This window comes from Motacilla alba, chromosome 1 (genome assembly GCF_015832195.1).
Source record: "Motacilla alba alba isolate MOTALB_02 chromosome 1, Motacilla_alba_V1.0_pri, whole genome shotgun sequence".
Lineage (NCBI taxonomy): Eukaryota > Metazoa > Chordata > Aves > Passeriformes > Motacillidae > Motacilla > Motacilla alba.
The window spans coordinates 107,349,741-107,367,621 of record NC_052016.1 but is presented as its reverse complement, the minus strand read 5'-3'; the positions used below and the strand labels follow the sequence as shown (position 1 = coordinate 107,367,621).

The window sequence follows — 17,881 nt, the reverse complement described above, 5'->3', positions numbered from 1 at the left end:
GGTTTGCTTTGAGAAAGATACAGGCCTGATCTTTCCAAACATTGTAATCTGTAATTCAGAGCTGAATTTGGTAAGTAACAGTGACGAACTACAACATACAGAAAATGCTACAGAGGTGTTTCTCTCCAATATTTCCAAACCAAACAGGTGTAATTTTCTAAGGCTAGATTGCTTCGAGTCCCTTGAGGGCAGTTTGTGGGCATTTGGCACCAGCCCTACCAGGGAACAGTGCAGCTCATCCCTGAACTGTGCTGGAGACAGGCTGTGTAAGGATCCCAGTCACCAGGCTTGAAGCTGGGGAGGCACATATTGCTTCTTGGCTCTCCTGTGATTCTGGGTCTGTGCTCCAAATGATCCCATAAATGAGAGATCAGAATGGCCAGACACTCCCTCCAGTTAACTGCAGGTTGATATGAAGTTATTTTCATGTAGTCCTGAGCCCACAGAGGTTATTTTTGGTTTGATCCCTTACTCGGAAGCCGTGCATCCGAGGCTGAGGCATATCCATTCCTTTTAGCAGGCTTTCAGCTCCTGCAAGGGGATGGACTTGAGTATCAGAAGCAAACCAGAGGCATTAAATGAGGTCGAGGTGACCGTACATAAGCGTTAGATAGCACAATAATTTAAAATGATGAATGAAATAGTTTAAAGAATGTTAATTATAACCTGCAGTACAGACACGGGATGACCCTCGTAGCGTGGGCTGAGCAAAACTGTGGGAATACCTCTGGCAGCTGGGGGCAGGAGAGGCATGGGGGGTGCAGCAGGTACACTGACAAAGCAGCTTTTTCACTCTCATTTCAAAGAGGTGAAATTCCTGCTGTCCTTGTACTAACCAGTGTGAGGTGGGTGGGGGAGGAAGGAAAAAAAGAGAAATAGATTGCTTGCACAAATCAAGTGGGAAAAGTCAAAGCTAAAAATAATAGAGTTACATATATTTTTCTAAAACCTAATGACAGTTAACAGACAACAACTGGAAAGACTAGATTAAAATAATTTTCTTGCTAAGGTCTATTTGTGGTCAATACTGAAGAAGAAATTATTCAACCTAATGGTAAGTAGAGAAGTCTAACTTGTATTTAAGACAGCATTTGTTTGGACATCAGAGGTAGGAAACCAGGACTCTGAAGTATTTTCTACTTGACTGTTTTATGTTAACAACTGTGGAGTCTGATTCTGCAAGCACTAAAACCTGTGAGAGTGGAAATATTCTCCTGAACACAATATATGTGAGTACAACAATATAGATTTAATATATATAATTATTGGAGTCTTTGTCCCCGCTATAATTTTAAATGATTGATCTCAGTTTTTAAATTTCTCTTTTAAACTGCAGGAATATACAGAGAAAATGCATACTTATCTTGGAGCAGAAATGCTGGTTGTGTTTCGTTGCAATAAAAACAAATTTTGTCCTTTTATACTACAGCTTCATGAGCTTCCTTTTAAAAAATCAAAATATTGTTTGTTGTCAGAGATAGTTCTCAACATTGCTTTTTAAAGTTTATTCAGAAACCCCTCTGACACATAAGATAGAACACATGAAAGAAAGTCTTTCTCTTTTCTTTTCCCGCCCTCTTTTTTTTTTTTTTTTCTTTCAGAGAAGTAACATAAAATATGTGTGGGGTGTAAGAACGTGTGCTAAAGTTTCATGTTTCAGGTAATCTCCTTTAAAATAATGGGAGTCTAGATTGCATCAGTTAGTTTAAAAACTGCTATGCTATTGGTAGGAAGAAAATGGGATTTGAGCCAAAATTTGCCTGTGTTGCTGCCAAAGTCTGTATCAGATTTAAGACACATGCTTCTGCAAGCTTCCATGAAGGTTGTGAAAAAAGTTTTCATACAGAGTTGGATTACAGCTCTCGGCTCAAAACACTGGCCATTGCACTACCATCTTAAAAGCCTGCTGTAACACCGAGCACAGAATCCAGCAGATTTCTTACATTTTCTGGACCACAGATGGATTTTGAATGTCTCCTTGAGTCCTGATGGAAGATATATTAACTTCATTAACTGGAATCCATACCTGATCGCTTGTGAGTGTGTATATGTACACATACAGATATATATCTATTTAAAACCTTATCATGATTTTATTTCAAGTGTATCTAAGATCTGCTCTAAGAAATTACATTCTCTAGAGGAACTTACAATTGTTTGGAGCAGCAAAGAGACAGATATTTACTCTCAGATGTTGGAATCCTTTGTGAGTTTATGAGAGAAATTCTGGAAGCTTTTCTGTGTTGGTGGTAGAGAAATGCCTTTTGAAACAGACACTTCCAGCTGTACAACAACGACTGCGTAGTAACCTGTGGATTTTAAACATCAGAATGTACAAACCGTGGGCAACTGTGAATATTTTCATCATTTCTCTTCTACATCTGCTGCAAGGATCTGACTATGAGAATGGTTCTGTGAAGGTAAGAGAACTTTATTTACTGTGATTCTTAATAATACAAATTTCCAGAATTAGCTGTGTTTAATGTGCAAGGTAGTAAGTTTCTTGCTGTTTTGGTAATGGATTTTTTTTTTCCTTTGGTGATGGTTTAGTTGCAGAGATGTTCAGCAGCCATAGAGGAAAATGAATCTACAAGGAATTTAAATCCATATTCTCTGTTTATTATTTTATTACTTTTTTACTAGTTATTAAGTACTTGGTTTATACTTTGCTCTTGAGTTAAAATTTTAGTTTCAGTCATGGAAAATAAAATAAAATTCAGAAAAAGAAGCATGAGTCAGTGTATTTAGAATATTTGGTAAATACACTTTTTTATTTCAGGTATTTATAATTGCAGGGATTAGTATGCTGGCATTGAAATTTTCCCTGTAAGAACACGTGTTCATCAGTTGTTCACTTGTTTGGCAGATATCAGAGAAACATTTTTCCTTTACCTTCATTAGAAAAAGTTATATAGGATTTTAAAACAAACAGCAGCTAGCAATAATAGAGCACATTGCCTGGAAATTAACTTTTCTTCTGAATATGGTACATGAAAAAGAATTTAAGCTGAAGCCTCACCAGGAGAGTAGGATCTTTCAGATCTGGCTTTGAGACAATGTGAGAACATCCAGGGCAATCATTTAGAAAAATCAGAACAAAAACTGGAACAAGTTTCTACTCGTGCAGTCTGTCCAAAAATGATTAATTCACTGTGTGGTCCAGAACAAATTATTTGTTTTTCACTAGCAGAGCAAAACAAGTTAATATTTTTTTTTTTCCCACTTCAGAAAACCTCCTGCTTGCAAGCAATGACCACACACTAGTCTGTGAGCCTTGAGCCTGCTGCATGCTGACCTGTGCTTTAGGAAAGAAATGCTAAGTTGTGTGCCTAATTGCAGACTGCTGTTGCCAGCCCAGTAAGTCAGCAGTGGTGAGCAGTGCGTGCCTCAGGATGACTGATGCCTGCTGGCCACTCACAAGCTTTTAATTTACAACCTCAGCAATCAATTCTCTGAAGGCATTAGGAGCAGAGTATTGTTTAATACATTCACTTTGTGCACTGCATGACAAATCACCGGTTTTGTACCTGTAGGAACCACTTCATTCAAACCAGAACGTGCTTTCTAACACAGAGCAGCAACCATTTCATAATTGGCAGGGGTGATAATTCTGGCCACATGTGGGACGCAAGTTTATTCAGCACAACAGTAAAACCACTGGAAAGCCCTTTCATTGTAAACTGTGAATCCATATCCACTTTGCCTAGAGAAAATGCAAGAGCTCTTCTTGCTAGCTTATACTGGCTTACAGTTCATTCACTGTGACAGGACTGCCCGTCCAACATAGGTACAATTGTGATTATTTTCACTGAAAGTTGGCTACCACTGTCAAGTAGCCAGCTTAGCCACAGGCTACTGTTCTTGAAACAACTCACAGAGAGTTTCCAAGACTATCTCAAAGGAATCTTACAGGTCACACTCAAAAAGGTGTCACACTCAAAAAGGTATCACACTCAAATGCTGTATTTCACTGGCATTAGCTGCTGATTGTCAAAAAGAAAAGACTGCTTGTTCTGGCTCCTTTGGTATAGACAGAGGTTTTTGGCTAAACCATTTGTTTTTCTTTTAATGTTCTACATAGAGTGTTAGCTTTCTGGGTTGTTTTCTCCTGTATGACCTGTGGGCTTCTGTGTGTGTACACATGTGGAAATACATCTCAAAACGTGCTTCACTTTGCAGCGTTGGATGGCACACAAAGTTATGATTATTTTCACCATTTACACCATTTACACCTCAAATTGACTTTGCAGTATACAGAAATGATGTATTGCATTCACTAACTTAGCCTAGCTAGTTTTTTTCAAAGTTATTTAAGATCAACAGCAGCATTGCCTGGATAAAACTCACAAAGTCAGGATGCAGCTAATACACAACTGAGGAGACCTAGGAAGGGTTAAGTACCAGCAACCTGCTCTGCCCTCTGTTTCATGAATCCAAGTTAGGTGAGCTTTGCCCAGGACACCTGACATTTTAAAACTATTTATGCTTCACACCATCAGGTGGCATCAGTGTGGCATCATGCAAGAGTTTCAGGGGCCTAAGGGTTTAAATTATCTCTTTTCCTCCTTCAAATATCCTGATTAAAGGTATGAATGTTAAAAAGCTTAGGTACAAGCTGCTGTGATCCAGCAGCTGTTGGCTGTTGGCTTTTCCTAACACTTCAGAAACTCCATTCTCTTCTGAGCACATGAATCCCTTTTCTCCACCATGTGCATGTATTCCCGGCCTGTTGGAGCTCTTCCTTCCTCTCTCCATTTCCAACCTGTTCTACTCCCAGCCCTTGGTCTGTGTTCCCTCACCTCCAGGACTCAGAGACTCTGTTTTCTGACTGGTCTCTTTTTTGTGCTCTCCAAGTGTCACCCTCCGTCCCAAGTGTTTCCTCCTGGATGGGGACATCATTCTTCTGTCACAGACCCTCAGGATTTTTGTCCAAGTTCCTCAGAGACAGCCCTAATGGACAGCCCTAATTGTTTTCCAGTCATATCTGACCAAGGTTCCCCCTTCCCTTCTCCATCCATAGCTTCCTTCTTTGTCCCTGTGGTTTTAACTGCCCCAACTTTCCTTTTCCTGACCCATTTCTTGTCCTGATCTCCAAAGATGATCTCAGCCTCCTTGGTGAGATCTTGCCCTCCTCCATGAGTGCTCATTTCCTTCCCCTCCCACAGGCAAATCCAGCAGCTTCCTGTCCTGGATGCCAGACCCCCGTGGCCTGAGGGGGAAGAAGGGCAGGTCCTGTGCTCTCAGCCCCATAGGCTGGACCTGCACCCATGGGTGGCCTGACCCCTGTCCTGCTCTGCTCCTGAATGGAACCAGCACAGCAGGACCTGACAGCTGCAAAGCTCTGGCAGGGCTGTGTGGACTTTTTTCAAAAATAGCAATGTACACATCTGAGGCAAAAAAAAGATTCCTCAGGTATCAAAAATTTGTATCTGTGATTCACAGTAGGGAAACAGAAAAATTTTTTTCACAGATAAAGGAGGAGCTTCATCCTCCACTGCGGTCAAACCATTTTGACAGAGAAAGAAAAAAATTATTAAAATAATTTTGAAGCAGACATCTGGTATGGAAAGTTTCAGCCTGAACATCAAATGTCTGCCAGTCAGAAGCACAACTGGAGCACAGGCTCATGGTGGGAAGCAGTGGGCAGCCTCAGACAGGGGCAGCACAGCCATACAGGTGCCCAACAGCACTTGGCTCCAGAGCTGAACTGATGTCAAGGGTGGCCCTTGCCTTCCAGTGGCTTGGTTCAGGATGCCAACTTAACATATAAAGTCCTCATGGAAGAATTAGATTTCCACGTGGGTTTTCTGAAGAATGAGAATTATTAAGTTTTTTTTGGTTTTTTTTTTTCAGCAGGAAATGTTTTAAATATTCCTTATTGAAGTTCTTGTCCTGACAGTCTCTTACATTTTGGAACCTCTCAGCTAGAGAACCGCAAATTTCACTGTCTCTCTTTCTGTCTCTCCCCCTCAAATTTTTCCTCTCCTAGAGCAGAAACAGCCATAAAATACTTTTTCCAGAATTTTAAAATTAGATGTGAAGAGCTGTGTCCTATATTCATCAGAGCTGAGGCAAATTTTTTGCCAAGAAAAGCCAACGATCCATCAGAGCTGCTTCTGACTTCCAGCACTGAAACTCCCTCTCTAATGAGGCAACAAGTTTTGATCTTGGAGAATTAAAATATCATGGCTTTCCTCCTAAATTCTGCTGCTTCACATTATTGATAGAGTGTTGGGGGACAGGCAAGAGAAAGGAACAACTGGTCACTTCCAAGTTAAACAGACTCAGAGCCTTTTCCTTTTGCAGAGGTGTTCTCCCCATGTTGAACCCTCCTTTGGTTTTGTCGGAGAGAAACCCACAGTGGATAGGCCCGAGGACTGTCCCTGAACTATAAAGCTGCTTTCTGATCAAAAGACCAGGTGGGCTTAGCTGGGAGGTAAACATGGCTGCTCTCTGTTTCATGCACTCCTTTTCCACAGCTAAATCTTTTCTACTTCTGCACTAAACATTGTTCAAGCCTCCAGTGGTCACTCTTGCTCAAACAGATCTTCTTCATCTCCTACTGTCCCTGTGAACTGCACAGAGCAGGAAGCCACTTTCCAAACACAGCTGGTACATAGTCCTTGTCCACTGGTGAGAGGGAAGCAGCCCTTCCCCACCCTCCTGGGGCCCTGGACCACCTAAGTGGAGAATGCCTTGCCCTTGGGAAGGCATGGAAATACTGGAGAGCCATCACACCATGGGCGGAAGAAATCAGGAAGCTCTTTACATCTCCTCTCTGAGAGCCGGCTGCAGTCTGTCTGTCTGTACAACTGAAACAGAGCCCTGTGAGGAAACCTGAGCAGCAGAGCTGGCTGTAAGCTTTTGTCTCTGTAATTATAACTGACAGTGGTTTTCAGATAGATCGTCACAGCTTTCCACAATCTGCTTGCAAATGTTGCTCAGTTTCTAGAACAGTTAGATTCTAACAATCTTCTGTGTCATGGGATCTCTTCCTCAAAGGCAACTCCTGAAATTCCAGCAAAGTGCTCAACTGCTAGAAAAAGCAACTTGAAATGTCATTGAGAAAAATTCCTCAGTTTTATCTGGGCTTTTCATCCTCAAATCCAGCTTCCTTTCAAAGTTAGGAAGCACTTCTAAACGAATATTATGAGATTGTGGTTTTCAGAAGTATTTCATTCTCCCAGTTTTGTCTGCTGCTTTTCATTCTCTGTGATTGTCATCTCTGATAGGCACAATGAGCCAAAAATGCGTGAAAATATACTTACAGCATTCCTGCAGAAATGATTGTTTGTGTTTTTCCTTCAGAAGGGAGAAGCTATCAGGGAAGTTGTGAGGAAAGCCAATTTGTTCTGACTTATCTGCTACTGTCTTGACAAGGTGCACTGAAGGCAAACAGAACAATCCTGTATTGTTATCATGCCACAGAGCACCCGTCCTTGGCTCTTATCAATTTGGAAAGGCAACTACTAACACGCTGCTACTTTATCAAGAACAGTTCTCGCTCATGAGAAAGAGCAAAAAAATTCCTCCCAGCCGCTGATCCAATCCACTCCATCTCAGCTAGGATTTTAATGTCTGAGGATAGAGCAGAGCAGTGTAGATTATTCTGATGCAGCCTTTGAGAAACCAAATTATCAGCGGTTTGAAATTAAGCACTAATTAAACTTTGCCATCAGTTGTAGCTCACATCTGCAAGTCTGTGAAACCAAGAGGAGGCAAGAAGGCAGGTTCAGAGGGCAGTGGGCCATCTTTTTGGTAATTAGTGGTCTGAATGCAACCAAAACAAGCCATCAGCTCAGGCTCAGCAAGTGTTGCTTGCTTCTGTTTTCTGCAGCCTACTGGTGCTTCCCTCCCCACCCCAGGCATTTGTGTTGTTTATAACCAATGGTGTGGTGGTATCAATGTAGGCTCCCATGGGAGGCAAACAGAGAAAATATATGCCTGAAAACAGGAAAAAACTGGCGCAAACTCTGGCTTGTGAGACCTCTGCCATGGTGTCTGCAGTTTTTGTTCTGATCAACACTGCCACTATTCCAAACAAGGTTTACTTATGTCTTATCTCCTGGGGACACCATACTGGCATTTGGGAAAAATAAATAAATATGAAAAATAAACTGGTTTTGTAGGTGATAACTCATTTATTCTTATTCCCACTAAAAACCTTGTACAATACTTTTTATAGTTATCACATAGTGGGATCTGTGATTCTTTTAGGTCTTTCTCTCAGGGCAAGTAAGTCCAGTTACAAAACTGGCCTTTGCCCTTTCTTGGACTTGGTTTTGAGACCATACTGCTGAGGGGGGAAAATGACCTGAGCTATGCTGCTACAGAGAAGTAAATCTGATATGGTAACTTTCCTACAGAAACACTTATTCCTGAGAAATTTCTTATTCCTCTCACTATGTGTCATTCCCTTATCTACTTCTCCACCTGCTTCCTACCTCCCCAGCATGCTTTGCAAATTGTCATACATCTTGATGGGATTTGAGGAATGCAAACAAAATGCTGAGTGCCCCCACGACAGCTGCACAGATCCTCTTTGCCTGTGCAAAGACCAAACAGAATTTTTTTTAACATCCTGGCAAAAGAGTGATATATGGGCTTCTGTACCAATGAACAACAGAACAACTGCACAGGCTATTTTAGCTTTCTTGCATTAAGAAAAATTCAGCTTCCTTCCTTTGAAAAGGACAGCTGAGTATTTTTTAATGTTTTTTGCCCAAATGTGATTTAAGGTGTGCTCACTCAGCTGGTAGTAGAACGCCATCTAGGGTCCTTCTGCTTCCACAAAGTCCTACTGAACACAAACAACAAGGAGTTGGACTCCTATGATTTGGCAATCCAGTGTGGGCACCACGTGAATGGGTTTGGAAAGGGGTGTCCACCTTCCTCACCGTCAGGATGGGATTGCCTGAGCCATGCCTTCATGGGAAGCAGGCTGTGTTGGGTTTGACAACTCACGGTCACTGACTGCAGTGTGGTCACTGTTCGAGCGCAGCCGGGGAGGGAATTCTATTTGAGTCACGATGAATCGCAAAAAAGTTGCATCATGTTACTATATCATATGTCACTCTGCACACAGAGAATGTGCCACAAAGACAGGCAAAACGTTTCACTTTAATTAGCAGCATGACTCAGAAACCATGTTAGGATACTTTTCTGAATTGCTAGGGAAATATTACTCAAGAAAGACTACAATTCCAGGAAAATGTGTGCGTGTGATTGGGGTAACATAAGTTCATTCAGTGTTGGCAATGGCTTTGCTTTGTGAGTGACATTTTGAAACCCAGCTGTCCAATTGGCTAGTCATACCTTCAAAACATTTATTAAAGTGTCTTGGGGAAAACCCAAAAACCAATAAAAGCACTAACTGAAGGACCCTTCATCGCATTAAATAATATTTTCAAATATTAAAAGAGCACATAGATGACTATGACTATGACATGACTATTTCATGCAGGTCTCTGTTACTGAGCCACTCCAAACTCACTCTACAAACCCCAATGACTTCCAGAGAATGGACAAATATCAAGAGACAGTGACTACAGCCTGGACACACTCTTTGTAAACACATTTAATATGCTATTTTTGATGTGTGCATCCTGTCATAGTGTTGGGCCAGCACCTAACCTGGTGTACAGTCAAGTGATAACAGTGTACAGCGAATGTTCTAACTGAGCTCTGTCTTGAGCAGCACATTTGCCTCAACACATTGCAGCAATGCAAGACCATATGAGCAAGTGTATAAGCAGAAGCTCAGAAAATGTACCGTAAGAATCCCAAAGCTGTCAGCAGAATTTAGGATATATCAGTGAGTTACAACACTGGACATTTATGACAAATCATCTGTTTTTTTTCACCTACCGGATGAATGTACTTTGTGTGATCACTGTAGGAGGGACCTAAAGGTAAACTCTCAATGTAGTTTGACTAGGCTTGACCAGGAAGAAGCCATACCTTAGCAGACCAACTCTTCTTTCGTGTACTATCACAAACATGGCGACCCCCGTGGCAGGGAGAAACAATGCATCTGATTCCATTGATATCAGAAGGCTAATTAATTACTTTATTATACTGTATTATTGCATACTATATTACAATATATTACACTGAATCTAAGCTGAATCTGCACAAGCACCCAACTCAACTCCACTGCCCAGCATCTTGTGACTTTCAGCCGACAGTCCCAACACACCCACCTGGATTCAACTGGTCAGAGAATCCAAACACTCACACCAGAATTCAATTACCAGCTCCCTTCAGGTGAACAATCTTCCACAATGCATTCCACTGGTGAACAACAAGAGGACCAGCAATTGAGATAAGAATTGTTTTTTTCTTTCTCTGAGGTTCATAGAATGTGAATCCCAGAAATATCCTTGGGAAGTTGTGCCTTGCTTTTCTCTGTGAAGAGGAATGCAGCCACAATATACCACCCCAGCTTTTCCATTACTGCCAGCAAACTGATGCACAGTGGATGTTGTTACCTTCAAAATCACAACTGAAGGATGAGAGGTTTCCTATGAGAGCCAAAAGACCTGGCTGTGGGAAGAAGCATCTGTTTAATGACAGCGACAAAGCTGATACTCAAAATGTTTGCTGGCTGAAAAAAATAAGTGCCTCATTTTTGGTGTAAAGACCTAACTGGAGAAAAGTATATAGCTCTGAGAGGTATTTTGATAAAATACTATCAGTCTCTGCTTTGGACATAAAAATGATATGAAATATTCTGAGATTCATGCTTCCACAAAACCATGTCCAGTTCTGATGTTTGCAGTTATTTGCTTTCAATATTTTTGTTTATTCAAGAGAGAATACAGCAACCAAAATATCTCATCTCCAAGGATTTTTATAATGTAAGCATGCTACTAAAGAGCAAGAAGTCTGATTTGTTTGCTGTAACACCACAAAAAGATCTATTCTAGTTCTAAAGGCCATTCAAAATATAAAACAGCTGTTGTCTTGATGCCCCAGAGAAGTTAATATGGTTTACTTTTGAAAACATATCATCTTCAGCTAAAGTAGAAGCTGTTTTATCATCACCTTGACCACCAAGTTTAGAAAATGGGTAATTAGGGCTCCTTTTTCAATGGAAGTTAAACTGGAGACCAAGAATACAGACTCTCAAGAAGGAGTGTCTGGAGTAAATTTTTTACCACATTGAACATGAGGTGGAGCAGTCCAGAGCTTCCTCCTCCTGTGGTTTTGTGTCTCAGTCAGATGATGTACTGGCAAGGTTTAGCAGAAGAGGCCCTCAAACATCACAAACGTGTCAGTGAGAAATGTGACAGTCTCAGGTCAATGTCCCCCGTCAGCCCTCTGCCACCTCATACAACACCTGGCCAGACTATAAGTTTGACCATTTTTTGTTACTCCCAAATCCAAAACATATCTGTCAGTCCTTCTTTGTGTGCTCTGGCACCGTGTAGAACTCCACACTGCTCTTCTTACAGCCAGGGCTCAATGCAGTTTCTCTTCCAGCAGCCATGGCACACAGGACTTCAGGATGGAGAGCTGTGGTCAGTCACCCTTTCCTGAGAGGATGCACAGCCAAGGCCAACACTCTCTAACTCAAGGCAGACTGCAGAGAGGTTTTGCAAGATTGTGAGTGAGGGAGGCAAAATTTTCCTGTGCCTGTTTTTCAGTCCTTGAGCATTTTCAGGGAAGTAGTTCCATCCCTTTGTGTATTTTATTTTTTTGTTTTGCTATATACTTGGACAATACAGCTGTATGCTTTCAATACAGCTCTCACTGGAGAAAAAAAGAAACCCTTTTAAAAAAGTGACAGCTGGAAATTTGTCTCACAGGGCCCAAACTTGTCCCCACTATAAACAGAATGCCCCTTCAGGTTATTAATGTTGTAACTCTGATGATCAAATGAATGTTCAGTCTGGACAAGGCAGTGCACTGAGAGAGATGGAACATTTTTAGAAGAGATTTAAGTATTTGTTTACAATATTTTGAAGGTGAAGTACTGCATGCTCCTGAAATTTCATCCATGCTTTTGAGATAACAAAGACTGTAATAGCCGCTTAAAAATCCCATGACAAGCCCATCATGTTTCAGAGAACAATTTTAGTAGGAAGTCAAAATATCTAATTGTTTTGTCTCCCTATGGTCATGTTCACTGTAATTAAAAATAGCTTATTTGTGTGCTAATAATGTACAATGATACTTCCAGAGGGAATATAGCCAGAGATGCAACTTCATATATCAGAAGTTCATAGCTAACAGAGAATCGAAAGTATGATTTTACTGGAGCTGTTGAAAAAGAAATACTCCTTGTCTCCTCGGAAATGAAATACAAAGTGATGATAAAATGAATGCATGCTAATATGTGTCAGACATGTGGCAGAGTTAGGTGCCTCATGATAGATATTTATGGGGTGCTGCAGTTGCTTGTTGATAGGGCAGTAAGTCACTCCTCCAAGCTTCATGTTTTCAAACTGCAGAAGATTCTCTCACTATTTTCTTACCTGTTGTACAATACCCCAAGGATACAAGATGGTGTATTATAGACAATATTTGTTATGATAAAATTTGGCAATGGTTGAGCCCCTGCTACCTAAAAATCATGGCTCGTCACTCTGAGTGATATCTTCTGTGTTTCCTTGGTACTCCCTTTGGATGAATGCCTTCCTCTCTTTTCTTGTACATTTTGCTTTGGCTATAGACACCAGGTTAGCTATCTTCTCTTCATTTCATGTTTTTACCTGACTCCAAACTGATAGGAGACACAATACTCCTCAATGCAATGCTAAAAATACTACTAATAATGATGAAAACGCTCAGAAGAGTTCTTCTACCTGCAAAAACTCCACACAAGCTTGTCGTTCCTACCAGGAAAACTTTGTGTTGGCATCATAATGGCAGGAGCTGCTTGGCATTCTCCTGCCAAGAGAGAACCAAACTTTTCCATGGGAACTCCCTTGCAGTTCCTTTGTCACATCAGCTCACAGTCTGTGTGCTGGGAGCCACAGCAGGGCTGGGCAACTGCACCGTGGCTTCGAGGCAGGGAATGGAGCACTTTCTTCTGCCAGTGCTGGCCTTCAGCCAGTCCCAGGTCCTTCTGACCCTGACCATCTTCCTGGATGGTTATGTTTGTTTACCTCATAAATTGCTTGTGCTTTAGATTAGGAGAGGGTATTTAATCTCATTTGACAACTCTCAGCTGAGTGGGACTCAGGTCTCCTCACTACAGCTAAGCTGGTCTGCCAATTCATCCTTCAGCATGAGTGGAGAGGAAGAGGCATTTTGGAGGCACAGTTAATTCAACAGGCTTCAGAATGGGATGAATGTTCACCCAGCAGCCCAATTTTTCTTCATTATCTATTAGAGGAGTCTCAGATAAATAGTTCATATTCATTCAGGGGAATAGAATCATGGAATCAGATTATTTTTCATTTTTGATAATTGTGGGGTGGCAGGGAACTGTAGGCACTCTATGTCCACAGGATGAGCCTGCAACTATAATCAGTTGGTAATCAACTATAATCACTGTGGTAAAATCACCATGGGGAATGCATCATGGAAGAGAAAAAGAGGTTGTTTTCAGGTGTAGCATACATAGAAGCAAAATTCCTTGGTATTTTTTTGTGGTGATGAACCATCTACCTAGTATTTAAACTGGTTTGAATCTAGTTCTGAGATTAGCCTCCAGGCAGCACTGGAACAGGGAGAATTCACCTTCTGGTTGCATCAAGTCTTCTACATAACTTCTCTTGACCTGAATGCAGGTGCTATAGCTGCATAAAACACACAATGCTGGCATAGAGGTTCAAAATATCCTCACAGTACTCTTTGTGTTCAGGTGCCCTCATTTTGAGACAAAACTTCCACCCCCCAGACTGGTTAATTTGGAAAGCTTTAGTCTGACCTTATCTAAAGCCTGTTTGGCCAAGTTTGTGATTCAATGGCTTTAAGAGAATCATCACTGTGCTATGCAGCTACAATCTGCTTGCAGCTGGCAAGATAAAGCTGTTACCTTCTTTCTATTGCTTAGCTGCTGAGAGGATGGATCATAAAACTGTGCAAGGTTATCGAGAGGTTCCTTAATCATTTGTCCTGGCCCCAGACACAGTGGTAATGTTGAAAATTTCCATTGGTATTTATGCAGCACTTGCCATGACAGTGTCTGTGACCCTAACTCAGAAAAACATTCCTTATCAGAAGAATTCTTACACGTGTTTAGCTTTAAGCAGAGGTTTATGTCCTATTGCAGAGAAAGACTATGAGGCTGGGGTTTGAGGAAAGTAATCATGTGTAAAGATTTCAGGATGTATTTCCCGGGTCTGTGAGCATGTTTGAGTACAGAGTGAAATGCAGGCAGATTGAGCAAAATATAAATTTCTATCAATTTTTATTTTTGCCTTCCCATGCACACAAAGTATTATTCATCTGCATCAATGTGAATCATTAATGCATCTGTTTTCTTAAATACAACCTCATATGTTGTTATGCTATACATCCTCAAGTAAATTTAGAACCTTAGCAGGCCTTTTTTTTTACTGTTGTACTCCACATCTTTCCTCCGTCGTTCAAAATACCTCCAGGAGGTTTTGAAACACATCATTAATGCTACTGAAAAGAGCAGCACATGTCAAGGAAAAAAAATGGAGTTCTGCAAAGGTGGGTTCTGCTGCCTGTCTTAGACATAATTTTGATTTATTTTTTCCTAAGCAGGAAATCTAGGAAATCTAGGAGCTTGTCAAGGGTGGAGAAGAGTGCAGAGCTGCAGCCTCTGCTAGGGAATGGTCAATACTAATACTCAAGAAACAGCCCAGTTTGAACAGGGCAGGCTGTCTGTGGGATTGTGCATTTGTATGACATGATGCATAAGCCAAACTTTGGACTAGCATAAATCAGTGGGGAAATGAACTCAGTGGCTGATTTTAGTCAGTGTCCAAGGTGGGAAAGGCCACTGAATGTATCACTGCTTTTTCTCTTGTTCCTTTCCAGCGCTGACTACTTTTAGGGTTTTTCTGGCATCTGAGATTACTGGGAAGAAGATAGATAGCCCATTATGGTTTCTTTTGGAGGGACAAGAGTTGTAATTATCCAAAAATCACAATGCGAGCTCGCGTTATCGTTTCCTGATGATTGTTCATAGCCAAAATAGAGGAAAACAGATATTCCTCTTTGAATTGAAGAATAATTTTGGAACATACGAGAGGTCAGTGTTTTGAAAAACATGTGACTTCAGTAAATTAGGAATCTGGTTTTTATTTTGGGGTATGGGATCCATTTTTTTATAAGGTACTTAGAAAAATTACACTAATAGCTGCAGAAAGCTGAGGAGATAAGAATGAGCTACTTAAACCTGCTACTTTGATATTTGTTATTGATAAATTCTACTCAAACATTTCTCACATGGAATAGCATTGTCTTTGGTGGACTATAGGGGTTTACATTGATGGATACTGAAAGTTTAGAACATTTGGAGCTTTCCAGTGAAATTTTTGTGGTAATTTTTCCATTTTGGGAGCGTGGAAGTGACATTGTCCTTTCCCTAAGACTCCTTGTCTAATTTGTTTTTATCTCAACTCTTATATTTTAAGGTTTCTGGGGCCAGAGTTCATGATTTTGCTCCCTATGTGTACCATGCCAAGTGCAGTGAAGTTCTGCTCCGCATCTTGGTTGCATCCATTACAACCAACAACTTCCACGATGGTGACAGCTCACCTCAGCTGACTACTAAAATCTGTGTCAAAGTAAAGGAAATTTGGATGAAAGCATGGATTGGAAAAAAAATGGATGTTCTTCTAGACTAGGAGGCTGAGCAGCTCAGCCTGAGATAGGTTTCACTAGAGTCCCACCTAGCAGAATATGGGGAAAGCAGTGAAAATAAATAACATAAAAGCACAGTGGGATCCAAGCGGCTCAAGATGTTGACAAGAAGAGTGGAGAACAGGAAGGGAACTTGGAAGGAAGGAATGTAGTCATCAGAGAAAGACTGAAAAAGGGAGGTAGGGATATCTGCAAAGTGGGAAACAGCATGTGCAGATGGCTACAGTCAGGGGAAGCAGTCAATTCTGTTCCTCTTTTGCTTTTTGGAGCTGGGTCTCCCAGAAATGTCAGTGAAATGTCAGTCTGACATCTATGTATCTTTCCTCTGCTCTGTGGCTGAGTGAAGAGCTCCCCTCCTGTTCTAATGCTAGTTTTAACTGCTTTCCACTTGCTATCAAGGTGAGATGGCATAAAGTCCTAAATCAAATGACAGGAAAGTTTGGGACTATTGAATCTAACACCCTCCTCCAGTTTCACATTTTGAAAGATTTATTCACATTTCTGTCCAAAGCTGCACTCTTCTAAGTAGGCCTTTTCAGTCAGCCAGAGTATGTCTGTATCTAAACAGAGTTGGAATTTAAACAGCAGTATATGAAAGAAGTCTCCAGACCTGCGTGGTGCCCTATGGCACTTCATCCATGGTATTATCTGAGACTGTAAGAGGTTCTGTGTTTTTATTTGGTGCTGTCCTTTTCAAAATAATATGACCAGAATTGAATACTTTGGAAAGATTTCATGACAATAACCTATTTGTTGCAGCTGTGCTGTAGGAAGAGAGTGGCCAGCAGAAGCAGTTCAGGCTGTAGAGCTTTGTCCTGCTGATGGAGCTGATGCACCTTCTACACTTTTCACTTCTTAAGCTTTTACTTTTCAATGCTTTTAAATTGTGGGCAGCCACGTCTGTGGTCAAAGTGTATTAAGATGAGGATGTCCTTCTGGGGGCTTAACTGTCTGCTCTGTGCTCTAGCAAGCATTTAGAAAAAGGTTTTAGATAAGAGCATTGTAGTAGTCTCAAATAAATCAAACGAAACACATAAGGGGCTTTTCACTGTTCCTGTTTTGACATTTAGCAAGATTGGAACTAAATTCGGTGCTTCTCTTCAGATGTTTTATGCTTCAGATAGCTGTGTTGAGATGGGTTTGACCAAACATCTACCATACTGATACCTCTTGTGATCTGGTGAGCCTGGTCCTCCTGGTCACCCAGAAAAAAGACTTTCAGTGTGATTTCAAATGAATCATGCTCTAAAAGTATCTCTATTTCTCTGTCTTTGCTACAGAGGGAGCTCAGGGCAACCAGCTCACAAACAAAATAGATGCCTTGCTGTAAAATCCTATAACTACTTGAGATTCAGACCTCCCTTAGACACCAGCAGTGCCTTCAGCTCACCATCTTGTCTAGTGCCAGCAATGCTGAGAGGCAAAGACCATTCTTTATCTGAGAGCTGTTGTTATGGGAAAGGGCACCAGGAAATTCTGTACTGAATCCTGTGAAGAAGTTAAAAAGTCAGCTGTGAAATGTGTTCCCTCTGGGAAGAAGTCAAATATAAGAAACAGGAATACAATTGTTCTTGTGTTATCGTGGCAGGCAACAGGCGATCCAATCCCGTCTGCAGAGCTTGGATAGGTGTTAGGAAACATGATGAGAGAAGGGGCAACAGATTGACTTCAGGGCTGAATAGCTTAGGCAAGCTCATATTTTGCTCATCTAATAATCAGGGCTTGGTTTAGTGGTGAACACAGTGGTGGTTTTGGCTTGATGGTTGGACTTGATGATCTTAGAGGTCTTTTTCAACCTTAACAATTCTATGATTAATAAAACCTCTTGATATAGGAGTAAGAGAAATTGAGAAGCTAGTCATCCCACACTGCTGACTCTTACAAGAAGTGTAGGGATATATCTTCCAAGTTACAGAATGCTATCATCTCATTTTACAGGTTCTCTGTAAATTAAGTCTAGTTTAGAAGTATTGGATGCTGATTCAGCTAGAACATTCTTTTGTACCACAAAGAGAGAGGAAAAAAGTTAATGCTTAATAGAGTTCAGTTTTGATGTCTTTGGTCCCATTACCATGCCAGTTCTGGCCCTACA

The 17,881-nt window shown here is 41.0% G+C and overlaps 1 protein-coding gene across 1 annotated transcript in view; it reads left to right on the top strand.

Annotated features, from left to right (window-relative positions):
- Positions 1-1,691: 1,691 nt before the first annotated feature.
- The window catches only part of VEGFD (vascular endothelial growth factor D), a 30,938-nt gene continuing 14,748 nt past the window's right edge, over positions 1,692-17,881 (top strand). Inside the window, exon 1 of the mRNA XM_038149359.1 lies at positions 1,692-2,420. Coding sequence (XP_038005287.1) covers positions 2,331-2,420 — 90 coding nt within the window. The 5' untranslated portion in view covers positions 1,692-2,330. The remainder of the gene's footprint in view (positions 2,421-17,881) is intronic.